General features: G+C 56.1%; 12 protein-coding genes across 12 annotated transcripts; 4 read left to right on the forward strand and 8 right to left on the reverse strand.

The window, feature by feature from the left end:
* Positions 1-529: 529 nt before the first annotated feature.
* W97_02671 (uncharacterized protein) lies at positions 530-1,051 on the reverse strand (the record flags this gene model as incomplete). Its single annotated transcript, XM_007780570.1, has 1 exon — positions 530-1,051. One exon carries the CDS (start codon positions 1,049-1,051, stop codon positions 530-532), a length of 522 nt encoding a protein of 173 aa, XP_007778760.1.
* A 22-nt stretch (positions 1,052-1,073) lies between these two features.
* W97_02672 (uncharacterized protein) lies at positions 1,074-4,997 on the reverse strand (the record flags this gene model as incomplete). The annotated part of the gene is made up of 3 exons (XM_007780571.1): positions 1,074-2,304; positions 2,357-4,661; positions 4,718-4,997. The coding sequence occupies 3 exons, from the start codon at positions 4,995-4,997 to the stop codon at positions 1,074-1,076; spliced, it is 3,816 nt and encodes a 1,271-aa protein (XP_007778761.1).
* A 1,423-nt stretch (positions 4,998-6,420) lies between these two features.
* W97_02673 (uncharacterized protein) lies at positions 6,421-7,050 on the reverse strand (the record flags this gene model as incomplete). Its single annotated transcript, XM_007780572.1, has 1 exon — positions 6,421-7,050. One exon carries the CDS (start codon positions 7,048-7,050, stop codon positions 6,421-6,423), a length of 630 nt encoding a protein of 209 aa, XP_007778762.1.
* Positions 7,051-7,480: 430 nt separating this feature from the next.
* Positions 7,481-8,314, reverse strand: W97_02674 (uncharacterized protein; the record flags this gene model as incomplete). The annotated part of the gene is made up of 1 exon (XM_007780573.1): positions 7,481-8,314. The coding sequence occupies one exon, from the start codon at positions 8,312-8,314 to the stop codon at positions 7,481-7,483; it is 834 nt and encodes a 277-aa protein (XP_007778763.1).
* A 954-nt stretch (positions 8,315-9,268) lies between these two features.
* W97_02675 (uncharacterized protein) lies at positions 9,269-9,834 on the forward strand (the record flags this gene model as incomplete). Its single annotated transcript, XM_007780574.1, has 3 exons — positions 9,269-9,443; positions 9,522-9,745; positions 9,805-9,834. The coding sequence occupies 3 exons, from the start codon at positions 9,269-9,271 to the stop codon at positions 9,832-9,834; spliced, it is 429 nt and encodes a 142-aa protein (XP_007778764.1).
* A 1,526-nt stretch (positions 9,835-11,360) lies between these two features.
* Positions 11,361-13,303, forward strand: W97_02676 (uncharacterized protein; the record flags this gene model as incomplete). Its single annotated transcript, XM_007780575.1, has 4 exons — positions 11,361-12,015; positions 12,071-12,132; positions 12,185-12,767; positions 12,828-13,303. 4 exons carry the CDS (start codon positions 11,361-11,363, stop codon positions 13,301-13,303), a joined length of 1,776 nt encoding a protein of 591 aa, XP_007778765.1.
* A 473-nt stretch (positions 13,304-13,776) lies between these two features.
* Positions 13,777-14,701, reverse strand: W97_02677 (uncharacterized protein; the record flags this gene model as incomplete). Its single annotated transcript, XM_007780576.1, has 2 exons — positions 13,777-14,337; positions 14,435-14,701. The coding sequence occupies 2 exons, from the start codon at positions 14,699-14,701 to the stop codon at positions 13,777-13,779; spliced, it is 828 nt and encodes a 275-aa protein (XP_007778766.1).
* A 374-nt stretch (positions 14,702-15,075) lies between these two features.
* On the reverse strand, positions 15,076-15,499 carry W97_02678 (uncharacterized protein; the record flags this gene model as incomplete). The annotated part of the gene is made up of 3 exons (XM_007780577.1): positions 15,076-15,180; positions 15,232-15,360; positions 15,407-15,499. The coding sequence occupies 3 exons, from the start codon at positions 15,497-15,499 to the stop codon at positions 15,076-15,078; spliced, it is 327 nt and encodes a 108-aa protein (XP_007778767.1).
* A 2,497-nt stretch (positions 15,500-17,996) lies between these two features.
* Positions 17,997-19,658, forward strand: W97_02679 (uncharacterized protein; the record flags this gene model as incomplete). The annotated part of the gene is made up of 1 exon (XM_007780578.1): positions 17,997-19,658. One exon carries the CDS (start codon positions 17,997-17,999, stop codon positions 19,656-19,658), a length of 1,662 nt encoding a protein of 553 aa, XP_007778768.1.
* A 1,002-nt stretch (positions 19,659-20,660) lies between these two features.
* W97_02680 (40S ribosomal protein S12) lies at positions 20,661-21,084 on the forward strand (the record flags this gene model as incomplete). The annotated part of the gene is made up of 2 exons (XM_007780579.1): positions 20,661-20,901; positions 20,960-21,084. The coding sequence occupies 2 exons, from the start codon at positions 20,661-20,663 to the stop codon at positions 21,082-21,084; spliced, it is 366 nt and encodes a 121-aa protein (XP_007778769.1).
* A 383-nt stretch (positions 21,085-21,467) lies between these two features.
* Positions 21,468-22,270, reverse strand: W97_02681 (uncharacterized protein; the record flags this gene model as incomplete). The annotated part of the gene is made up of 2 exons (XM_007780580.1): positions 21,468-22,046; positions 22,190-22,270. The coding sequence occupies 2 exons, from the start codon at positions 22,268-22,270 to the stop codon at positions 21,468-21,470; spliced, it is 660 nt and encodes a 219-aa protein (XP_007778770.1).
* A 642-nt stretch (positions 22,271-22,912) lies between these two features.
* Positions 22,913-24,879, reverse strand: W97_02682 (uncharacterized protein; the record flags this gene model as incomplete). The annotated part of the gene is made up of 3 exons (XM_007780581.1): positions 22,913-24,234; positions 24,338-24,638; positions 24,691-24,879. 3 exons carry the CDS (start codon positions 24,877-24,879, stop codon positions 22,913-22,915), a joined length of 1,812 nt encoding a protein of 603 aa, XP_007778771.1.
* Between the last annotated feature and the right edge of the window lie 445 nt (positions 24,880-25,324).

Genomic DNA, 25,324 nt, shown 5'->3' on the forward strand with positions numbered 1-25,324 from the left:
GACTCAGTCCTTACATCCAAAGGCCTGACTCATGCCAGATACCCTTCCGCGTTCTTGCAGGAAAGCAGAACGCTGATATGCGAGTCCTCTCAAGGTCTCGCTGTGCGTAGCCTTCCGATGACGCCGCACGAAGGCAGATGTCAGTGTTTCGAAACAATGAAGCGAATACTTCCGACAGGACCGCAAATCCTAGTCTTGAATCCGTTGAAGTCCCTGTTGCTTTCCCAAATCAAACAACCCTGACCGTCTCTTCAAAAGCGATGTGAGCTCCAGAATACTGCTCAGTAACGCTGCAGTAGAACGGCGCTCCAAAATGCTGCTCCAAGTTGACCTTCTCTTCGAGCGTAGGAGTGTTCTCCAAGACCTTCTTCCGCCTTGTTCCACAGACTCAAGCTTCGTCGTCCTCTTCCAGTGCTCTTCTCCAACTTCTCTCCTCTTCGCGAAGCAAGTCGTGCCCTCAATGTCCTTCCGCCCTTTCCGGACGATCAAGTTCTTTTGACAATCCGCTGCAGCCACAGCAAATCCCACTTCAATCACGCCTCCGTCTCATGTGCCGAACAAATTCCACGGCTTCGTCGTCGTCCGGTGGCAAGTGCACAGGAATGTTCTGCGGTGCCGTGTTCTCCGTCTGGCTTCCTGATGCAGTGCCAAACTGGTCCGCCATGCCTGTGTCTTGAGTCTGCGCCGTGGTGTCCTGCGGCTGGTTTTGCATTCTATTAATCTGAGCCAAGCCCTCCGCTGCTGCGTCCAGCATTTGGTCCACCGCTCCCGAGAACGACCCGCCGGGTAGCGGATTGTCAAGAGTTCCCCAGCCCGCATTCACATCGTCGTCATCGTCGTCATCGTCATCATCCTGCGCAGCTTGACCCTGGTTTTGAGCCGTTGAACTCGGAGGCTGATCTTGTGCTTCGGTGTCGTCAAACTGGCCCCCCATCGCTGTGTCTTGGGTGTCGTCCGTTGGTGCAGCGAGCGGGGCACTGGGAAGATGCCAGTTCTGTTGATTCGACGCAATGTGGCTAAGGAGTTGTTGCTGAATCGCGAATCCTACCATCGGGTCTCCGGGAAGATTCTGATCATTCGAGTTCGATATCCTCCTCGAAGTCGACTGGAGCCGGTGGCCGTGACGTTGTGAAGACCATGCCATTGACTATTCGTGTGTACATCCGGGGAGCTTGCTCGGAGGGGCCAGGCTGCGCGGCCTGTTGCGGTTGAGATGGAGTCTGCGTGCTTGACCCGAAGCCTGGCAAACCCGCGAAGATGTTGCGCTGGGAGGGTTGCTGCTGAGGCTGCCCTGTCGGCTGCGTGCTTGGTCCAGCGTATTGTGCATTCTGCTGTTGCATCTGCACTGGGGTCTGTCGGCTCCCTACGGTTTCAAAGTACGCTGCAAAAGGGTCCGACTGCAGGTATCGTGGCTGCGCCGTTGTCTGTGTGCTTGGCCCAGCGTTCTGGAAGGAGTTGGACTGTGTAGTCTGCTGCATCGACTGCATTGGCGTCTGAGGGCTGAATCCTTGCCCTTGCACTCCTCCAACAGGACTCGGCTGAACGTTCTGCTGCCGCATATGAGGAGGAGTCCATCTACCCATGCCTAGTCCTGGAAGATTCCCATACATAGGGTTTGTCTGGGAAGTCGGCTGCGGTGGTTGCACGTTCATCTGTGCACTCGACCAAGGACCCTGTTCAGCGGGTGTATCGTCCGTCATAGGAGAGTCGAATTGGCCGGCTCGCTGGTCCGGCTGGTCTGTGCCCATCATGTCGTCGTCCGCATATAAGCCGACCTGCCCCGTTTGCTGGTCCGCCTGGGTCGCTGGTTGTGGATCCAGCGAAACTGGCTCAGAATCCCCCATGATGGTGTCGGATGGACCATCCTGTGCCGTTGGCGTTGCGCCCCGAAAGTGCTCATCAATATCCTCTTGAGTCAGGTCAATCACGGTCGCCCTCGATGGCAAAACGGATGGCTGATTCAGAGGAGCGCTCGTGGAAGGCTGAGTGGGGGTTTCGGGCACATCAAACTCGTCAGGCTCATCCACGATAGTTTGTTGCGCAGCCGCAGCCCAATCTGGGCTTTTCGGAGCACGCGCTTGATCAGCCTGTTCAGGACGGTCGTCATCGGCTCGATCCGGCATCTCATAGTCTGGCTCCCCTTCAGCGTCCCGGTCTTCATCCAGCTGCGGTGACGCGATCGATGGGGGCTCAGCAGTCTGGAACTGGTTCGCCTGGGGCATGGTGGGCGATGGAGACCATGGCTGCGATTCCAAGTATGAGGCGCCGGCGTTAAGCGGAACCACTCTAAAGTTCGACGCAGGACTACAGAATGGTTAGCTAGAACGTTATGGATGGCTCAGGAGAAGTAGCTTACTTGAGAGTGGGCTGAATGAACGCAGGCTGCGGAGCAAGATGCGTATTGTTGCGGCCCTGCAGCGCCTGGATCTGCTCCGCAGAGAGTAAAGAAGCGCTGTTTGGAGGAGAAGTTGCCGCCACAGGAGAAGCTTCGGCGGGAGTAGAAGGCGCGGGAGGAGCGGGAAATTGTGGAAGCGCAGAAAACCCGAGAGGCGCAAGAGGCGTGGTAGGAGGAGGAAACGTGCCTCGAGTGAGAGTTCCACCAGGAGCAGTAAACCCAGCAATGGTGGCAGACGCAGCGGCCTCAACCGCCGCAGGAGGTAGAGGGAGCCCGGTAGCCGGAGGAAACGAGGGAATCCCAGAAGGCGCGACAAACGCAGGAGTCTCGACAGGGGCTGAAAACACAGCCGGAGCGTATCCCTCAGGAGCTTGGAATCGAGGAGCAGGCGTAGCAACCGCTTCGGTTGTGTCCGTCCGCGGTGCGTGCCTCCCACGCTGAGAATACCGCACTGGCCTCTTGATACCTCGCGGCCGGGCCTGAGCGGCCATTGGAGCCCTGACGGAGGAGGATCCAACTGGTCCATCGCCGACATAGCTGTCCTCCTGAACGTCGCGGAGGTCCTCAACTGCAGGTGCCTGAGGCGCGGGTTCCACCACGGCCACCTCAGGCAGAGCTGCCGATGACGGAGGTAGAGGCACAAAAGGGGCGGCGGGAGCATCCTGCATATGCGCATCCGCGGCTGGCATTGCCACTGATTCAGCTCTTGGAGCCTCAGGCAGGATTGCCGGCGCGGGAGCGGGAGGAGCGGAAGAGGCGGCGGAAGGTTGAGAAACAGGAGCTTCGACCGCGACACCAGCGGCCGAGACAGTATGTGCCCTTCCTGCAGGGCCTTGGGAGCAGATGGAGCAAGGACAGATACGCTCTCGAAGGGCCTTGGCTTGTGCCTCTATCGCCTTGTCTTGCTCCTTCACTTTCTCCTCAAGAATGGTGATGCGTTGGCCTCGTTCTGATTTCTCGAACGTGGCGTCGGCAACATCCTCCTGCAGAGTCGCGAAGTGTGTGCCGGCCTGAAGCATATAATCTTCAACCCTTTCCCGGAATGATTCGTGTTTGGCTTTCTCCACCTCAAGCTCCTCGTGCATCTGCTGCTGGATTTTTTCGGCTTCATTGCGAGACCGGTCCTCACTCGCTTTGATCATTCTCTCCACCTCAGCCTTGGTGATGCCAGCCGCCGGAGGCGCCGCGTTCCTCTCGAGGGCTTCGAGCCGCTTCTGGTGGTCGACAAGGGCCGCTTCATGCTCTTGCTGCTGTGCTTTCAGGCCAGCGACTCCGTCCAGCTTATAATCCAATGCCTTGACGGCTTTCCAGAGGTCATTGAATGCCGAGTGAAGCGTCGGAAGCAATTTCCAAATCTCCGCGGAAGTGCTGCCAGCGCCAATAAGCTCCAGCTGGTCTTCAGTGCCCTTCACCCGAGGACCCAAAGCTGCAAGGAGGCCTCGAATGGATTCCAACTCGTCTTTCAGCTCCTGGGACATGTCATCGCCATTGCCTTGAAGAGAGTTCAGCGAGCTCTGCAGCTTCTCAAGACCCTCATTGAGCTTCTTTTGGTTCTTGGCAAGGGAGTTCACTCGGGTATCCGTCTCTTTCTTTCCCCTGAATTCAGCTGCGACAACCCGGAACATGAAGCCAAGGAGAACATTCTGGGCACGTTTCGCAAGGTCGAAATCGCCCGCCCGGTGCGTCAGCTTTCTGATTTCTCCCCAAACAGTGTCCTGAGTAGAGGATTTCAACTCAGTTTCCACTAGCCCGACCCGCTTGGAGAGGCTCCTCTTGGTATCCTTGATCTGGAATTCAAGTTCTTGTACCTTCGAGGAAGTTGTTGTGCCTTCCGACAAAAGGTCTTTCAGTTGACCTTCAGCGTGCGTGACTCGAGTGATCGTGTCCGATGATAGACCACGGAAGATCTCAACTGCTTGTGTCTCGTTGATCTTGTCTTCTTGAACACTGTCCAGACGTTCGCTGATATACTTGTTGAAATCTTGGAGGTGGTTCACGTCGTTCTGGTTGGTCTTGCTTAAGCTTTTGAACTGGTTGGGGAGTGCTGACAACTGTCGCATGAGGACGTCGGGTACGGCCGGTGTGGGTTCCGGTGCGGGAGTGTTGCCCCAGATGAGGGTCTTGAGGCGTAGGAACGGCCATGCGAGGAAAGTGCGACGGCACGCGTTCAAGGCGATGAGTACGAGGAGGAGGACGAGAAAGACGCGGTAGTGTTGGATGAAGACAGTGAAGAGGTCACCGAAGGCGCGGTTCAGGTCGCGGAGGACTGCAGCACGTCAGTTCTCGATGCGCTCAACGAATTATTTAGAGGACTTGACTTACAGGAAGAGGGATATTCTTGGGAGAAGCCGTAGATCCGGTCGTTCTCATCAGTGTACACGGTCCACTTCGCCATGCCGGACGTCTCGAACTGGCTGGGGTGGAAGACGATTTGCTGAGCTGAGCTGTTACTGGCGATGCGCTGTTCGGCCAGCAAGATGGGAGCGTGCAGCGCTTGGTCGGTGGCGCCTTGCACGGCACGCGTTGGAGAAAAGATGTCCGGGAAAAACTGCACGAGGAAGGTCGAGCCCATAACACACGCGATGATCTCCTTGAGAAACATCTTGTAGAAGTCCCGCAAGCGCTCGAAAACGAATGCACGATATCGTCGAAGACAGGCAAAGGCAGTCAGACGCGATTCGCAATGTAGAATTTGTGAGAATGTGGTTCAAGAAGGCAGGCAAAGTTGTTGCGTTGCGTTCTTAGTGTGGAAAATGTTTGTGGAAGTGGAAGGTGTTGCGGCAGAAACGAGATTGCTCATATAGCTGAAGCGAGTGCGTGTGAAGTTATTTAGCGCGAGGCACTGAAGTGAATTGGGTGACGCAGGCTCCGATAGATAAGGCGGGATTGTCGGTCATTCGGGTGCTGCTGATGTATTCACGGGTGTGCTTGGTATTGGATTCACTTTGCTTCACGAGCCCCGTGCAAACGCGTACGCGGGCCATCTGGCTTTTTCAGGATGCATCGCGGACAATGGAAGGAGAGTCTTTCAGATTGCAGAGAAATTTGATGAATTTACGGCCAATGAGAACAACGCCTAGGGAACAACAAGCTGAATGACACAATACCTCAAAGATTCTTTGCAAATCCTTTCCTGCTGCCATCAAAGCGTTCCAGAAGAGCCCGTAGCTCGCAAGCAGATCTTGTTCCACCGCCATCGTGAATCCAAGATTTTATGGGATTACGTCTACTGCGTTGGCTTACATGGACGCTCGAAACAGTGCGTGTGCTATTCAGAATTTGACATGCCGATAGATTGATAAACTACCATTGCGAAGGACAAAGGCTGAAGCCGATTCCAGACTAACAAGGAGGTCAGGTCTTTGATGGTGAGAAGTTGTAGTGATGATAGTAGAACTGACGCGGGATGAGGAATAACTTTGATCCGCGGCCCATCCAGCGCCAAGAGGGCAAAGAACTCTCAACCTCAGATTTGAGGTGCGTATACACTTGCGATCGATGCGCTGTAGTGGACCGATCAGTAGTAATAGTTACTATCTGTCGCAAATATTGCATCAGTCCCTCCGTTCACGTGTGATAATGAGTGAAGTTTTGTGATAAATACACGCTCGATAGGCCGTCCGTATACTCTCGCCTAACGGACAAGCATCCGCGTGTGGTTAGTAGGTGGGCATAAGAACATGATGAAGATTACTTCGATTGATGATGGGGTCACGGAAAGCACGGCGCGGCAGTGACGATGGTTCAAGACGATTGGACTTTTGTTTTGGAGCTAATTACAGGAAAGCACGCAGCACCCCGAACGCAGCAAAAGCAGAACAGAAATGCAGAATAGGAGACCACACCGAACGCCAAACGCCGCAAACCCAACTCAAAAAGCAATACAAAAAACCTACGCATGAATCCAAACGCTATGAAACACGAACAAAAGAAAACATGCGTCATCCACCGAAGCCCTAGTCAAGAAACACTTCCATCCCCCAAACCCCTCCGGGATCCTGCCACATGGTGCCAGCGACAGGCGGCTAGCAAGCCCACCTCGAAGCATGAACACCACTCTTGTCGCTCGCCGGTTTGGTTGCTGCGTCCAGCTCCTTGCCCTCCACTGGCACAGGAGCTGACGGACCGGGGGAGGCGTTGGCAGGATCCCATCTACTACCGATGACACGGCCTGGCCGAGTTGATGGCGCCGGGAGGATGCTGCACGCCATCCAGGAATAGTCGGAGCCGGACACGATGGCGGGGGTGGTTGTCGGGGCCGACTTCTTGGTGGCTGCCCCACCCTTGCGGGTGTGCGCCGGCTGGGAAGTCGGACCCTTGGTGCTGGTCGCGGGTGCTGGTGTTGGCGGAGCGGCAGTGGTGGTGGTGGGGTCGCGAGGCGCCCATTTGCTTTCGTATATGCCACCGGTTTTGGCGGCTAGCGGCGCAGCGGGAGAAGAGGAGGGTGTCATGGTGGTGTTGAGGGGCTTTTCGGTGGCCCACTTACTGGCATAGATGCCAGTCTTGACAACCGGCACGGCGGCCGGGGCGGAAGCGGCCGCGGGCGAAGGCGACGTGATGGTGTTGAGGGCGCTTTCGACGGCCCATTTGCTGGCGAAAATGCCAGTCTTGGCGACAGCAGGCGCGACGGCGGTCTTGTTCATGATGGCAGCCATGTCTTCTTGAGGTTGGTGAGGGAGGATTGGTTTTGGATTTGAGATTTGTGATGGTGGTTGTAGAGTGCTTGTAGTTTTTGTGCTTGTGGAGTATGAGTGTGGATGTTGTGCTTCAGGAGATGGAGGGACTTTCTGTCCATTAAGTACCTGCTGATATGACTCTTCATCAACCTTTCCAACATCTTCGCACTGTGGTTCTGTGGTTGGGGGGAGTAAGCTTAGCCTGTTTGAGTGTCTGAGCGACGAGAGTTCGGTTATCATTCGCGCCAACCGTGGGCGAGCCGAACAATTCTTCGACTCATCAACCACTTGCGACCGTTCCAGCAACGTGGCCACGAGGGCACCCGTGTCCTCGTGCACGGCAGGAAGATTCTGCAGCACAGTCGCATAAGCCGCCATCGTGTGATGTTGCCATCAAGCTTCCTCAGCTTCATACCTCCACGGCCTCCATCTGCTCCGCCCAGCTTTCTTTCTGGCCCTCGACGGCGGCGCGAAGCTCCTCTTGCGCAGCCTGCAGTCGATTTACCAGCCCCTCTTTCTCAAACTCTAGCAACGCTTTCTGGCTGGTCAAGAGAGCGTTCTCACTGAGGAGCTTGTTAGAATCGCCCTCAGCGCTGGCCAGTGCATTCGCTAGCTGTTCTTTCTGCACCTTCCACACTTCTTTCTCCGCCTCGAGGTCGCGCACCCTTTGGTTCAGCGCTTTGCCCTCCTTCTGCATTTCCGCCTGCATGATAACCAGATTTCCACAAATCTGACGCACATCTTGAGTGCGTAGTACCCAAACAAGCAGGTGCGCCATAACATTTACCGCGCCTAGGAGAATCCATAACCAGCATTTGCTGACGAAGTGGTGAACAAGAAAACTGAGAGAGTCCAGAAACGTCAGCTCAGGGCCTACATCGGTAAAGGCGGAAGTATCTTGCCAGATATCGAGATCGGAAACAGTTGGATAGATTATGTCGTTCCCGCCGACGCCCACTGACGGGCTTGCGCCAGTGTCTGCACCATTGTCAGGTCCGAGGCCATCGACTACGATGGTGATCGGGTCGTCCTGCAGGAAGGGGTGTTCATTCCCCGATGCATTGGAAGGCGGCGCTAGCGCCGACTGATAGGTCCAGAGAGATTTTACCGTGGCAATGGGCGCTATTATGGCGTGAGACAAGGTGAGAAGAGAGGATCTGGTGAGGCCAGTATAGGGACAGCCCGGATTCTCTAGATACAGGCTAAGTAGCACGATTACGATATCAACGAGTACGTAGAACATGTTGATGGTTCAGTGGATGTCTGTTTCGTAAAGATGATCAAGTGGTGGTTGCCAGCGTGTTCTTTTTTTCAAGATGCAGGAGAAATAGTTCCAGAAGAATGAGTAAGAAGGAGCTGGACGTTGAGGGGTCTTTACCATCGATTGTGGATCACTTTGTCAAGAGGCCATTCCCAAGCGGCCGTTATCTTTCTGCCATTGTTAGGCGGCCGAACGATGAGACTCATAGAACACTTAGAGTCACAAGACAAAGCTACCGTTAAAAGAGTTGCTCGTTCGGGAATCGCTCAACGGAGGCACACAACAGGTTCTACGACTGAGAACAGGCGGAGGAGACAAAAGTTAGTGGCGCGTGGGAGGACTGAGAGCTCAATCTACAAGCGTTCCTTCACCGCTTCATAACCAGTATGAGTAACGAAGACTACGATAGACGCGGCATGAAGCGTACTGCAAAAAATCGAGACTAACGAATGGAAGCTCTGTGACATATGTTGGCTAAGCCTCTACTTCGATACTCAAGCCATTATGCCCATCTTACTGCCATCGGTGTCCTTCGGGGTTCAAGTTGGCCTTAAGGCGGCCTCTGCGACGGCTTGATATTATGGTGAAGTGCGGATTGCTGACTTCTTCCCAAGGATCTCCTCTGTCTCGGAAACTCAACATCTTCAATACGAGGATGTGTGCACATCAACACGCCGCGATCAAAAACGAGTGAGGTTCTTCGAATTTCGTGCAAAAGGGGTCGGTGGAACATCTGAGACGTGCGCGATCCGATGCCGAACACAGCCGAAAGGCGGAGGGGTGGAGAGAGCAACGTTAAGATAGTCAACCACGATCTTGATATAAATTTAAGAGCTTCTAGAACAGAGGTGGTTCATTCTTCCCTCAATCGTAATTCATACTATCTACTTCTACGTCCATCCGGCTCTCCGATAGCATAAAGCCCTATCCACCGCCATGACGTCCTACACATCGGACTATCCCTCTACAGACTTCGATGCCGACTTCAAAAAGTTCTTCGAAGAGTTCTACGCGACATCCGACACCCCCGATGCGCACGACAAATATGCAGATTCGTTTACCGAAGACGCCACCCTAATCATGGCGTCTAAGAAAGCCAAAGGCCGCTCAGGTATGCCAGATGCGTGCACGTGATCTGCCAGAATCCCACCTCACCGTTTGCTTCATATGGCTGAGACTCTGCATACAGAAATCCTTGCCCTCCGTAAAGGCCTGTGGGAGAAGGTCTCAGGCCGTCTTCACAAGCCCCTGAAAGTGTTCCCCTACGGCGCGAACGCGGACGAAGTGATGCTGTTCGGCACTGTGGACTACGAGCTCAAGGACGGGCGGAAGGCGAATGTTGACTGGTCTGCCCATGCACATTTGGTAAAGCAGGAAGGCAAGGTCAAGATGGACTTCTATCAGGTGTATCTGGTGAGTGCTCTACTGCAGGTGATCTGCGGCTCTGGAGCTGAAGCTGACGGATTGAGCAGGATTCCGCAGCCCAAAATCCCTCGAAATGAGTCCGTGTCGGGTTTGGGACTGCTCAACAGCGTTCGATGCAGGGGTTGACAGAAGTGTCGTTGCTGTGCCAAAGCAATGTTCTCTCAATGTTGGAATCAGTGCTGGAGAGTCACGTGATGGCTTAGAGGCGCTGAAACATTTTCATTCTGCTTTTCGTAAGGCAGTAGGGGTTTACCCGTTGCGTCATTCAAGCTTGCAATGCTCCAAGGCTTCCTGCGTCCGAGCGAAACATGACTTGACGACAACCCGCTTGATGCCGTCCTGCATCAAGGGAGACGGCCGTCATCCTTTGTCCGACAAGCGGCCAACGGCAGAAATCCGTACGGTCCGTCCATCCCCGGCGTGCACGGCGTGTACCTGTGCGACTGCGGGAGTTGATGACCAGGCGCATGGATTCATCGGGTGACGAAGACTGAAGCCGTAAACGTGCTCGTTTCGAACTTTTCTGGCGTCTAGAGCGGAATGGCGGGGGATGGCGCACACTTGATTCAAGGCGACACTACCATCAAACGTGTGCAGACTGTCAGTCGAGTATGGCTGCGTGTCATCGCAACGGTGGCAGCAGCAGGCCAAAACGCTGGCTCCCTTTTGGAGGAGATTGTGATAGCCTGGCGGCAGATGACGGCAGTTGGTGATCAGACTAACTCGCCGATCACTTTGCCCTGCCGTTTCGCCGGCGCGTTTCAATGGGGAAAAGCGGTTAGCCCTCACCAAATCAGACGGCGAGCCGGCCTGCAAGGCACTGTTCCTGCAGCTGAAACCTGCCAGGCCCCCCTTGAAGCCCTGGAGGCTGGACGTCTCCACCACGACCGTCCATACTGCAGCAGATTTACCCATCTCGACCCAACTCCCTTCCGACTTCGTTTTCGTTGCCGTCCTTCTCTTCGCTCTTGAGTGCCGTGCGCTTCAACTGTCATTCATTTTCTCTCACCCGCGATTTCCACGCTTCGCATTCCTGCATTGACCAGATCGCTCTATCACGCGGGTGTTGTCCTACGGAAGTGCATTCCACGTTCAACAGCTCGACCTCCACCCAGGTGCCAGGCCGCCCTCATTCCTTCCGTCGTCCCGTTGTCCGTTTTCCATCGCCCGCTGCCAAGTCTACTGTTACCACAAGCAGCCGTTCTCCGCAGTATCTGAAGATTGGTCTCGGCCTAGGCCTTTGCTGTGCGACTACAATCCACCATCAAAACATCCGAGAAGGACAAGACGCCGGCTTCTACCGCCAACAGAGAACTCGCTGCAGCTGATCCGCCTTGTCGACATCACACAGCCCGAGCCCACCAAGAAGGACTTGGATGCGCTGACGTACTAAAATATCATCTTTAACCTTACCAGCCTCTAGACTGGCCGCACTCGTTAGCAGTGCGCCTGCTGCCGATTGCTCGACAGAAACACTTAGCCAAAAAGCTTCGGCCCCGTATCACTCCCACCACGTGTATCCTTACTATCTCTGTCGCCATAGCTAGCCTTTAACGCGGCGATGTACGCTCGCGTTTCTTACGACATGATCTCCCCAACCACGATGCGCTGGGCGCTCCTCGCAGTGCTGGCGAGTACCGCATCCGCAGCAGGACCTGCAGGCGCTCCAACGGGCCCTACCGAGGCCGACTTCGAGAACGTCCACTTCTCGAGGATTATCTGCTGGACCTGGGTCGCATGTGTCGGTTCCCTCGTCATTTACCAAATCATTGTCCATAGCGTCCGCTATGTGCGCACCATCACATGCCTCAATAACGATACTCAGCGCTTCTTCGCCCGGTCCCGCCCTACCCACGCCCTACTGAAACGGGACTTTATCGACGCGCCTCTCCTCCACATGAGGCATCACCGCGAGTTCAAGCTGTCCGCCGCCCTCAATGTCGGCACTCTTCCCAGTCGCATTCAGACGCTATACCTGGCCGGCTACCTTGCGATGAACGTAGCGTTCTGTGTCGTGAGCATCGACTGGAGTGGAGTGGAGAAATCAGTCGCCAGCGAGCTGCGCAATCGCACCGGTGTCCTTGCCGTCATGAACATGCTCCCTCTCTTCCTGTTAGCCGGCCGTAACAATCCATTGATCAAGTGGTGCGGTATCTCGTTTGATACCTTCAATCTCCTTCACCGCTGGATCGGTCGTGTTGTCGTGCTCGAGGCCCTGGCGCATACACTTGCCTGGATGGTCAGCAAGGTCCATCAAGGTTGGTTCCCACGAGGCATACGCCTGCGATGATGATTGTGTGCTGATGGTTTTAGTTGGATGGAGCGGTGTTGCCGCAGCCATGACCCACAGCCAGTTGATCATGACTGGTACCATAGTAAGCACATGACGATCCGCAATCCAGCTGGTGTTCTAATATTCTATTGCAGGGCACCGTAGCATTCCTTGGACTCCTCTTCCAATCGCCGTCCGTTCTTCGCCACGCCTTCTACGAGACTTTCCTTCACATCCACATTGCCTTGGCCGGCCTTGCCGTGGGCGCCGTATGGATCCATCTGAAGACCCTACCTCAACAGCGCATCCTCATGGGCGTGATCGCTCTCTGGGCCATGGAACGGTCCCTCCGCCTCGCCCGCATCATAATCCGCAACGTCGGCAGAGGCGGCACTAAGGTCGACGTCGAAGTGCTACCTGGCGACGCCCTCCGCGTCACGGTCCGCATGGCACGTCCGTGGAAGTTCCACCCCGGCCAACATGCTTACCTTTACCTGCCTACCCTCGGCTGGTGGACATCTCACCCGTTCTCCCTTGCTTGGAGCGAGGAGGAGCAGGAGGGACTCACCTCCGAGAAGGGCCTCGTGGTGCACAACCAGGACATCCTCGAGGTGAAGAAGTCGTCGATGAGCATGATCATCCGCCGCCGGACAGGCTTCACGGACAAGCTGTACCAGAAGGCCGACCTCAGCTCAAGCGGGAAGTTCACCACTAGCGCCCTCGTGGAGGGCCCCTACGGTAAGCCCACTCTTGTCTCCCTCCTTCTCGTGCGTTGCTAACACCCCTCTCCACCCACAGGCCACCAATCCCTCTCCTCCTACGGCACCGTAATCCTCTTCGCCGCCGGCGTAGGAATAACCCACCAAGTCCCGCACCTGCGCCACCTCGTCGCAGGCTTCGACAACGGCACCGTCGCCGCCCGCCGCGTGACGCTCATCTGGATGATCCAATCCCGCGAGCACCTCGAGTGGACCTCCAGCTGGATGAACAGCATCCTGTGCATGCCGCGCCGCCGCGAGGTCCTCAAGATCCTCATCTTCGTCACCCGCCCGCGGAGTCCCACGGAGATCGAGAGTCCGAGTGGGAATGTTAAGATGTTTGCGGGGAGGCCGAATGTTAGAGCCCTGGTTGAAGGGGAGCTCGAACATGGGGTTGGTGCGGCCGTGGTTAGTGTGTGTGGGACGGGGAGTTTGGCGGATGATGTTAGGCGCGCCGTGAGGGGGAGTCAGGGGCGGTGGAATGTGGATCTTTGTGAGGAGAGCTTTTCTTGGTAGAGGGTTGTGCTGGAAGGGTGTGCCAAGCTGCTGGGCTGGATTGACGGTCTCCTTTTCGGCTGTCGGTATTGAAGGGAAAGATTCGTTTCGCTGTATATCTCTACCCCATCTTTCTTTTGGGACGACCTGCGAGGTGGAACGGTCAAGAGCTGCGTACTTGGTTAGGTAAGACGGAACACGGGCACGAATCGAAAACAATGTAACGGCATCACGACTTAGAAAAACGAACACATCATTGGATATGAGCCTATCAATAAGTATGAGTACTTGGCGTGGTGACTTGTACTCGAGGAGCTCCTCTCCTCTTGGGCATGACGGCGAACCCGAGCATGAGACGGCCTTTTCTCCCATCCTTTGCGCTAGAAACTACCCTCGTAAGCCCGCCAAAACCCGTCTTAACTTCCTCTACGCCCGCCATCCTCCCTCAGCCCTATCCCTATCCCTATTCCACTCATCTGCTTTCTCCCTTGACCTTACCCACCAGCCTCAGCCTCAGCCTCCTCCATACCCAACCTCGCAAGCACGGCCTCCCAACCCTTCGCAACCACATCCGCCATGATGCTCCCACGCAGCTTCTCCCGCGCCTCGGCAACCGGCACCAGGGAGCTTAGATACAGCGCCTCCTCCGCATCTACCCCTGTGCCCTCTTCTTTCGGGGGTTCGTACCCCGGAGGCTCTTGCGCGATGCGTGTGCGGAGGGACAGAGTAGGGGGATAGGTCGAGGGTGGTGTGTAGGGTGGTTTCTGTGGTGTTGAGGCTGTGGAGGATGCAGTGGGGGACTGGGGAGGCGGGGAAGTGTCTGTGGAAGGGGTGGTAGAAGAAGCGGGGATGTTTCCGGTGGTGGGGGGCTGAAGGTTCGGTGGCAGCGTTTCAGCAATATACCAGAAGAGTATATACTGCGTCGTCGCGGACTGCGGTATCAACTGCGTCCAGACGGGCTCGGTCGAGAAGGGTGAGTGCGCGGCCGCTGGAGCGTGGGCGCGTGGTTGGCGGTGCCGGATTGGGAGGGGGAGGAGGCGGTTGCGGTAGCCGGACTATGTCCCACAATCACTCAAAGCTCCGCGGGTATTTTACCAATCTGTGGGGTGTAGATAGTAGTCAGGCAAGAAGGTAAATGGCCAGCTACCTTACCTCCTCATACCCCTCCCTCTCCGCCGCCGGCCCGCTTTCCTCGTTCGCATCCCGCCGGCCCTTGGGCAGGAACCAGTATCGGTCTCTACTGTGGAAGCACAGGACTACCCGCGCAGACGCGACGTGGAAGATCGCAACACCACAGCCGATGGTGAGGTGGTGCGAGGCATAGTTGGCGAGCACGGGACGACTGGAGGAGGGCGATGGTGCGGGTGCGGTATCTCTGGAGGAGCGGGACGGTTTGTATGTTTTGGGGCTGAGCTGCATCTCATGGTAGCGTTTCTGAGGAGTGAAGCTGGGCCATGAGGTCTCTCAGGGTGATGGGAAGGGAGAGGCACGTGACTGAAACCCCCTTTTGATATTACCGCGTACTACTGATGCTGAGTGGACATATGTTTCGAATCCAGAAGTGTTTTACATAACATGATTCGATAAGGATTGTCATTCTTGGCAAATCTCAGGAGGATGTGGACTCATGATCATGACGAAGGATCTTACTTTTTGCCTGCATGCTATCGAAAGAGAATTTGACCTAGCCATGGAGACCGAAGAAACATGCGGCAGACCAACACCATCCCATAACGCCCAAAAGCAAACCCAAGAAACCCCATCACTAACCCAGCAAAGACCTCTTCACCCGCTCAGCGCCGCTTCTTCAGCGCCTTCTTCGGCCTCGCAGCCAAGATCTCCGCATCCGGCATCTCCACCACCGCATCCGCCAACGCCGTAAGTAGCGGAAACTTTTGCTGATGCAGGTGCAGCCGTTCCGAAAAGCTTTCTTATTGAACGCCATGCACATTGGGAAACCCGACCATCCTGCTGCAGTCGCACGGGATATAAGGGCACGCTTTGTAGTCATGTCCCTTCTCCCAGCACCGGGCACAGGTCGAGCCTCTCGTGATGACGTTGTCGATCCAGGTGAAGGCCTATGATGGTTAGCGGAGCCAGCGATGAAGGGGACGTGTGACTTACCTCGTCGTCTCGACACTTGCGTGTATCGCGAGGTAGTCGCGGCCACAGCCTCCACATGAGCTCGCTCTCCACCATCCGCGCTCGCCGCACCATCCCTGTGGAGTCGCCCAGGACAAGGCACGTGAGCGGTTGGTGCCCGGTGGCGCCGCACTGCGGGCACATAGAGTGCGTCAGGCACTCCTCGGTGGTGTGCGGTTCGCAACACCAGGTACAGGAAAGAACCTCAGGCCCGTGAGGAGGGAGGGCGGCGCAGATTGTGGGAGCGCGGGAAGGGCCTCAAGTTCCTCGAGCTGGGCGGGAGGGGAGGATATGGGGGAGGAGGAGCTGGATTTGGCCTTTTCGGGACCGATGGTGGCGGTGGCGGTGGGCGGGGTCTGGAGACGTCAATGACATGTTAAAGGCTGGGTGGAGTGGAGGATCAGAGATTCAACTTATGATAGCAGCCTCAAGCGGGGCGTCGGCGAGCGCCGAAACGTCCGCCAAGCTGGCGGCAGGCTGTTGCTGCTGCCGCTCTATGGTGGCGAGGGGGAGGACGCGATAGGAGAGAAAGGATGGCGAGGAGGGGAGAGGGCACCACACAGCCTCCATCTGTCGATCTTCAGCAACATGTCAAAAGGCAGTGGGGATGGAACTTCCAAGGCATAACTTACTGCGGCAGCATTGAACGCGGCCTCCGCCCTGCGCCGTAGGCCGGCCCTGGCTGACACCCAGCTGTTGGAGGTATTGGGGAGATGGAGGGGGCGTCAGCATCTAGAGAGCTTCAGCAACCTGATAGGGGGTGTCGGAGTTGGATTCTCTCAGCCATGTCTTACCTCGTGGCGCGGCTGCTGCTGGGTAGGGGGCATCGAGACACTAGCGTCTCTAGCCAAGGGTGGGAAGTAGAGGGCCGGCGCACGAGAAAGCCGTTCCGACCAGCGAAGATAGGGTTGATAAGAGGATGAAGAGGGGGTAGAGAGACGATGTGGTGGTGATGGTGAGTTTGAGATGATGATGTTGGAAGATAGAGGATAAGGGCGCTTGGAGCAAGAGGTTCTGAGGTGAGAGGAGGACTCTTGTATACCTCTCGAGTGCTTGTGAAGGATGGCGGCAGCAGCGGAATAGCGAACAATGGAGCGTAGTCGTGGATAGCATGAACAAGCTCTTGAGCATGAATGGGATGAACGGAGTGCCGACACACCGCTGATTCTGGTTTGACAAGGCTCAACAGCGATAGCAGAATTTTGAGTCACGATTGTCACGGTAGGAAAATGATTGTGATGCGAAGGTTCGAAAATTGGCTGGCGAATGGCATGAATAGAATGACTAGAAGTCTCTCAACTCACTGACTCAACACAACCCACCTCAATGACGACGCTAATATCTTGAGTGTAAACGCATTACGGCAAGAACAATGCTACAATAGAAAGAGGAGAGACAGTGAGTGGATTTGACCTATCAACACACCAATGAGGATAGCACTCAACGGCGCAAGGAGAGCCAGCTGTTTGTCATACAGCCTCTATTCAGCTAGCAGTCTATCCCAAGATGCAAAGGCATTGATTGCTGACGCCCAGAACCAACCCCCATCACTAGAACATCAGACTGATGGCTTCGTAGACTGACCTGGAGGTGAACGAGGATACATCGATGCCAATCATATAGCAAGCCAACAAAGTGACATGATCCTAGCCATTCATCAGTAGATGGAATGTTAGCCACGATTGCTTGATACACCAACGGAACGTGAGCGTGGAGTGTGTCATTGCAAAGCATCACGACGTTCGCTGGTTCATCAAGGGCGCCGTTGGCGCCAATGTCGCGGCCCCGGGTGGCAGTTTCCGGGGGTGTTTTGGGTCAAGGGTCCCCGAGGCTGCCCACCGTCAGCCGCCCGCGAAATTGGCCAGGATCCGTGCCAATGATGCCCGAGCACAGCTTCAAACGCCCATTAGATACGCCCATCTCCTCCGTACTCGAAACCTCTACAGATAACCCGACATCCTTCACCGCCGCACGTTGAAACGACTTGAGATTGGGTGATCCCATCAGAATAGTGCATGCAAGACTTCCCGATCCCCGCTGCTGCACGCAACTCCCGCCGGCTTTTCTGAGCTCCCACCACTAGAACACCACCGAACCCTCTACTCTGAGACCACAGCTCCAGCAGGTTCACCAAATGGCATACCGGTAGACCGCAGTCCGTAGAATCGATTCATTCTTCGCGCCTCGAAAACTCATCATCCCGGTCATATTCTTTCCCAGCCTCGAAACCAGCCCCTCTACATTCACCCACGTGAAGATCGTGTCTCGAAGCTTGACTACCTCCAAGTGTTCTACACAGCAAAAGAGAGCCCCTACGAGACAACTTCGGAAGCGCACAAGGAGATCAATCTTGTTAGCGGCAACATACTAGTCATGGCTGCGGTCTCTTCAGCGTACGCTGCCGGCAGACTTACTCCCCCAAGCAGTTCGCATGGGGGAGGCTCATGGGATTACGCTGTACCGCTGGATATAGAGGTACCTCTCACTGTCTCCACAAGAACACCGCCCTGGGTATTCCGGTTTCCCCAGCCTCTTGCTTACTGATGTGGTTTGCGGCCAACAGAACTCCGTCATGATAGACCAGAAGCCTCTTACATCCGATCCCGCACCCTCTAAACCTTACCCGTCTCGTCAACCACTCGCAACCCAGCCCAACGGCGCCTCACGACTACCTCCGAAAAGCAGTGACGCTACAGACTATCAATACTCAAGCCACCTGATACCAAATAGAGTCGATGCACTCGGTCGGAAACGCAGTGAGGTAAGCGCAGCAGGGAGTGAGCCGGATAGCCTTCTGGAGCTCTACAAAGGCGGATCTGAAAGTCGGAAGAACTCTTATCATATTGGAGCTGGTGATGCGAGAAAAGCTTCTCAAGGTGTGGACAAGAATGACGAGGACGACGAGTCGAAGTGGATACACAGAGACAAACTTGCCCAGATCGAGAGTCGGGAGTTAGAGGAAGCTGGACTGCGCGCTCGCGGCACAAGTCGATCCAACCCACCCAGCAGATCTGCTAGCCACTCGAGACATCGGCGGAATGCCAGCCTCGGCGACACCAGCAAAGATACTAAGCAGGATGACGGAATCAACGGCCACTACCCACCACTTCAGGAGAGGAGACAACACGCAATTTCGCCCATACCAGCATCAGAGGCGTCAGAGAACGGCGATGTGGACTACGACCCCAGAACGAGGAATGAGGCGGCTGCTGAGCACGAGCGAGAACAAGCAAACCAAGGAGCACGCCAGCACATAGTACGGCCCAACACCTCCCGCATACCCCTCGCAAAGACCAGCCCGGCACCAGTACCACGCCCCCTAGTAGCGGGAGATTCGCCGCGGCCACGCAGCCGTGGCGGAAGCGGACTATGGAGCGGCCTGTACGAGAATGGCGTCGCAGTCAGCAAAACTCGAGACCGCAGCGCCACAGCTGAGAGCGCCGTGCTTCCAGACGACATGAACGACTCGGCCGCTCGATCACGGCGCGGCACGAGCATGGAAGCCACTTCTCCTCCAACCTCACCGCCCAAAGCTAGAGTCCCGTCGAAGACGACCCCTACATCTGGCTCTAGGAAGACCAGCAGAGCCACATCGGGGACCAAACCGCGAGCGACCTCCGCAACGCACAAGGACTCACCTCGGCGACCGGGCACAAGCTCAGGCGCGTCTCGGCCTGCCACAGCCCGACCGGAAGGCGAAGCACCGTGGATCGCTACGATGTACAAGCCGGATCCAAGGCTGCCGCCCGAAGAGCAAATGCTCCCCACGCACGCCAAGAAGCTGGCTCAGGAGCAGTGGGAGCGGGAAGGCAAGACCGGGTCCGTATACGACACCGAGTTCAGGCTCCTCAACACGGACGACTTTGCCAGGCTCGAGGCCAAGCCGAAAGAAGAGCAAGCGCCTGAACCGCAGAAAGAAGAAGAGCAGCCGCCGCAGTGGCCGCTTTCTACCCCGCCGACCGAGAAGGCCGAATCGGATAACCTGAGACCTGGCAATGGCGGGAGTCAGCATGGCGGCTACAGCACGATGCCGGCGGTGCGGGTACCGAGCCCACAAATGCAGCAACGGAGCTCTAGCTCTACCCCTCCAGCTAAGGTTGCACCTCCTATCAGACCTGCAACTGAGACGAGAAGCTCTACTACAGATAGGCCGACTGAGAGGATCAGAGTACAGGATCCGCCCGATAAGGAGGGGAAGGAAAAGAAGTCGTGTGGCTGCTGTGTCATTATGTAGATTTTCGATTGGGCCACGCTGTTACAACTTGCTTCGTTCTTTATTACTTTGCTAGCTTGCACATGCTGTACAGCGGAAATCACGCGTTTTGGTCTGCTAAAGAGGAGTTTAGAAGGATCACGTGGCACCGTTGATGGGGCTTGGACCTCTTGTTGTTGTTGTTGTTGTTGTTGTTGCAGGTATCTCGGCTCTCTACATCATCACCACGGCGGCGTTGATTTCTCTTTACTTTTGCTCATACCATGTCTCTGTCAAAGTGCTTCCTTTGCTCGGTTTAGCGTGTCTGGCTGTATTGCTGTCTGAGCCATTGACTGGCTGTATCTATTTCGTAGTTCCATCCTACCCTGAGCACCGAAAAGAAGGGGGCTAGAGCGGGATTCCGCCTCAGGCACTGAAACTTTGCTACGTGCGGGAAGCTGCTGATAACTTCAATGACTTGCGTTCATATAAGCGCCTTGATTGCCGTGATAGTCCCTCGTGTCCGCCGTTTCACCACAACGTCCCTGGCGCTGGCCTCCGGGGCTCCATGAGTTAACATGTAGACAATATAATTTGTTTTATGACGGCTTGAAGTTTTCATCTCCAACTTTCAGTGTGCCTGAGCCACCTGCGAGCCTCTAGCTTGCCGGGGTCTTCAGTCACGTGCACGGAAGCAGCCGCTCGCTTCAGCCGGCACACCAAAATTGAAGGTCGAACTTCTCGACACCGAAACACCAAGACACAGATTCAATCCGCCACACTCTTCGAGGATCATTCGATAAATCACTCAAGATGGTATGCTTCAAACAGACGCCCGCTCGCATTATTACAACAACAATCAGCGCGTCTAAACCACCGCTCAATTGAACACTCTCGGCCCACCGTCATCCTCACCTCCATGTACCACCAAGCTAACAACCCGTTCTCCTCCCACAGTCGGATGTAGAAGAGCCCACCTCCCCCGTCGCCGCCGAGGCCGGCGAAGTCGAAATCTCCGCCGACACCTCCGCCGGCAAAGGCCAAATGTCTGTCCTCGAAGCCCTCAAGGGCGTCCTGAAGATGGCGCTCATCCACGACGGGCTGGCACGAGGCCTGCGCGAAGCGAGCAAGGCGCTGGACAGGCGCCAGGCGCACATGTGTGTGCTGAACGAGGCCTGCGAGGAGGAGGCGTACAAGAAGCTCGTTGTTGCGCTTTGCTCGGAACACAAGATCCCGCTTATCAAGGTGCCGGATGGGAAGCAGCTGGGCGAGTGGGCTGGATTGTGTGAGTACCTCTGTCTTGTCGGTGGCGTGGAATGGTGGGACTGATATGGTCTCTACAGGCCAAATCGACCGCGAAGGCAACGCCCGCAAGGTTGTCAACTGCTCCTGCGTCGTCGTCCGCGACTGGGGTGAGGAGTCGCAGGAGCGCTCCATCCTGCTCAACTACTTCCAGACCGAGCAGTAAATATGTCTTCGATGCTCGACATACCCGCTTGGCGACCGCTCGGCACCCATGCTCGTCATCGAGACACAACACCAGGCATTTGGGTGTGGCAGTTTCGGTCGAAGGGTCTCGCATGAGTTTCCAGTATAATGCTGTCACAGACTGGCTCGGCTGGGCAGCTGGCTTGTATTCGGTAGTGGCTGGACGCGTTAAACTTCTATACCACCACAATCTATTCCGTCACATCCAAGTAAGATCTCAGTAACCGTGCAGTCCCGTTGCCTGGCATTACGTAGTGGCTCTCCATTGCCACTTACCTCCTGACACAAGACCGGGAAAATCTGCCCCTGAAATCCGCCTTGACGCCAAATGGAACACTTCCTCCCTCAACCACACCTCCCACATCACACCCACTCTCTCCACTCCTCCCCCCCTCCCCCCTCCTCTCCTCTCCCCACCCGTCCCCCCGGCTCCAACTTCGCCCTCCCCGGCCTCGCAAGCCCCGTCTCGACATCCCGTTCCGCCTTCTCCCTAACCTCAGCCTCCCGATCCCTGTCCTCCTTCTCTCTCTTCAACTTCTCCTCTTCCTCCCGCTGCCCGTCCCAGACATAATTCCCCGCGCCACCGCGGCCCCGATGTCCTGCGCTGACCTCCGCGAAGGCCGCGGCTGCGGGAGCTGAGGCTGTCGGTGGGGGGTTCGGAGAGACGGAGCCGGTGCGTGGATGGGTGTCAAAGTTGCTGGTGGAGGGATCGAGTGGGGAGGGCTCGGGTACGAGGGAATTGCTGGAGGTGGCAGTGGTGGTGGAGACGAAGGTGCCGCGCGAGGCGAGGTCGGCAGGGGAGTACCAGTTCCCGGCGCCGCCGCGGCCGGAGAGGGCGTACTGCTGGGACTGGGATGCGGTGGGGGTGGTGGTGGTCGGGTAGCTAGGGCGGTGGGTAGGGGCGGCGAAGGTCTCGGCGGCGGATTGTTGGGCTTCGAGGTCCTGCAGTAGGGGAGGTTTTGTGAGCCATGCTGAAGCAGGACGTCTATGGAGCGAGGCGTTTGCATTCATTGCGTGGATTTAAGCGCCCGCGAGAGGATTGTGGGAGGGCCGCATCGGTTTCACGGTTGACTTCTACGACGTACAGCAGATATTCGCCTGTTTTCCTCCTCGATCTGCGCGTCGGTCATGATGTTGCCCGCGCCGCCTCGGCCCCAGGTGGGCATCTTGAGTGTGGATTCGGCGCCTGAGAAGGTCTGCTAGCGGTGGGGGTTTGCTTGGATAGCTGTGTTACGCACGCGGTGGAGGATTCTATGCAGCTTCCGGCGTGTGGCAGGGCTTGGAAGGACTCAGTGTTTACGAAAGCTCAAAGAATTTGAGGGAACCTAGACGCGAGCACAACAGTGCTTCTTGAGGCGCGTCACAACATAGATAAGTTATCTAGAGGGTATCAGCATCGAGAGTTCTTGGCATGGTGGGCTGTTGGCGATGATGTCAGCGGGGAAGGTTGAGTTGAAACGCGAATCTGGCTCCGTAGTCTGACGATTAGAACGCATGCAGGTAGTCAGGAAGACAAGAAGACAGCTAGCCAGTTCTAGTAGATCGATGTTGAACGCGAAGAAAGTGTTCACTATAACGCCTACGAAACTTTGTGCCAGTACCAGATTCCCCCTCAAGTCCCAGTATCATAAACCTGAAGCAATCCCTAAGCCCTCCCAGCCACCTGGCGCGATAGACGCGCGCTCCTAGTAAGAAGCGGTAAGAAAACATCAGCCGTAAGCCATAACATGTATCCCATACATATCCACGCAGTTGCCGTGAACAGAGTACCACCACCCAAAGCAGCCGACCAGCGTCTGTTCCCCAGCCTACTCGCCATCCCGCACAGCTCGCAAGACAGGATACAGATCCACATCCGTCATCTCCCTGTTGTCCCTCGGTGATTCTGCCCTCGGGTGAGAATCCTCTTCAAACTCACCATGGTCCAGCTTCTCCTTAACCATTGATCGCAAAGCCTCAATGACGCGAATGTTCTCAACCCACGACTCTTGCGCCTTCTCTGCCATGCCAGCAGGCGAGTGCGAGTTCGAAGCGGGAGACTTGACGGTCGGGGTGGGAGCCACCTCCGTGTGTGGAGGGCTCATCGCCATCTTAGCGTCAGTGGAACCACGGGGCGAATCTTCAGGTGACGGTGAATCGTCTGTCTCCATCCTGTCCTGGTTGCGGATGACGCGCGCCTTTTGAAGCATAGGGTTGGAGTAGTGGCGGCGGTCGTTCGGATCATACGATGCAAGACCAGAAGTCGATGCACTGGTGGTCGCGGGATATGCTCCAGAGATGTCCGAGATTGAGCTGACGGACGGGAGTGTTGGGTACATGCTGCCAATGCTCGGTCTCGAGATTGGGGAGATGGTGTGGGCAGAGTGGACGGAGTTCGGCGAGTGCGCAGAACCGTACGACATCACGCTCGACGCAGGCGTCAATGCAGGCGTATCAGCAGACGACGGCGTTGGGAGAGAAGCGGCCGCGCCGGGCTGGGACGATTGCATCATTCCCGGTGGAGAGTTACTCGAGCGATAGTTGCTGTTCAAGGCTGGGTGGATGTAGTGCGATCCAGCCTGAGCAACTCCGGCCGCAGCAGCGTGGTTCGAGTTTTCGTATACGGTAGCCTGAAGCTGCTCAAGGAACTGGTCGATGTTGACGAGATCGCTTTTGGTCCTCAAGTTGGGAAGGGGAAGCGAATATTGGTGCTGAGGAATAGGTCCATGGACAGCCGGTGAAGCCAACGTAGGGCCAGATCCATAGTCGGCCGCACCGCCTCCATAGCCGCCGTTATGGTAGCCGCCCATCATAGGCATGCCAGGTAGGCTGAGGCCTTGGAGAGCCATGAGACGCTGACCCACGTCATAATAAGTGGACGGGTCAATAGCTCGACGTTTGGCGTCGCCGAAGAACTCATTAAGCGCGTCCATGGCAGCACGCTTCCGGATCTCATACGAGTCGTTGCTGAGGGCTGCGGCTGGGTTTACTGCATAGTAAACCGGACCGTAGGTAGAGTTCTGCGGTGCGGAGCCGTAGTAGGCCGCCGGACCGCTGCCATTCTGATGGCCATAGCCTGGATTGGGTCCTAGATTGTTGTCTGGGTAGTATCCACTCGCTGTAGCAGCAACAGCCTGCAAGTCAGCGACAACTGTTCGAGCAAAAGTTAGAATCTAGGAAATGAATTGAATGATTAAAAACATGACAGGCGGTGGTTGATACATGTTAGCTTCAGACGAAGAGTTGCGACTTACGTTTGCCGCTGTTGGGCGGATAGCCACCTTGGTTTCCAGCATGCTGGGCTCGGTTTGGTTCGGGCGATCGGAGCAGAACAGAGTCATCAGCGTGAGTCTTCACGTGCTTCTTCAAGTCCTGAGGGCGTTTGAAAGCCTTTCCACAGAAGTCGCACTTGTGCGGCTTCAGCGGGACGTGGACGCGGATGTGCGAGGTGATGTGATCGCGCTTGACTGTCGTCGTGCGGCAGTTGCCCCATTGACAGGTCAAGTTCAAATTATTGGTGCTTTTGCGACCGACGTGACGCTCGCAAACATGATCCTGGAGCACGTTCAGCTCGACGGTTTATGCGTTTTCAGACAATGCTGCTTACATAGAGTTGCTCTGGGGTCGCGCATCGCTCGCCGCAGTTGGCCCACTGGCATGTAAGCGAGTCGCCCGTCGCGCTCGAGGTCGCGGCAGACACAGCAGGTGGGAGTGCTTGCGGCTGGTTTGGCGGCGTTGTGCTCACAGGAGCACCGACTTGCGGTTGCGCCGAGTTCTGCTCAGCTGCAGTGGACATAATGTCTGTTGAGATGATGGCCGCCGAGACAAATGCGTGCTTGGCAGAGTACCCAAATGGTCTGTTTCCGCTGAGCGATGTCAAGAGCTGCGGTTCTGTGTTTTGTAGACTTGGTGCGCTTTGCGAACGTTCTTCGAGATAAGCGGATTCCGAGCGCTCGGTATGCGGTTGTTAGGTGAATATCTTGAGCGAGAGTGAAGCTGGAAGAAGGATGGCTTGAGCGTCCGCGGGGAGGACTTGGTATTTGAGCAGCCAAGGGCGGACCACTGGCAGGCGAGTCTTGCACCGCCCCCAAGCGTTAACCGAAAAAGGACGTTGCAGGTTTCAATTTGACGGTTGTTGAACCTGGAGCTGGGGAGGTGGTGGACTTGAACATGGGTCATGGCTTTGAGGATATTCTTAGGTGGTCAATGCACAGAGGCGTCACACTCCTCAGTATCACGTC

Source organism: Coniosporium apollinis (assembly GCF_000281105.1).
Source record: "Coniosporium apollinis CBS 100218 chromosome Unknown supercont1.10, whole genome shotgun sequence".
Lineage (NCBI taxonomy): Eukaryota > Fungi > Ascomycota > Dothideomycetes > Coniosporium > Coniosporium apollinis.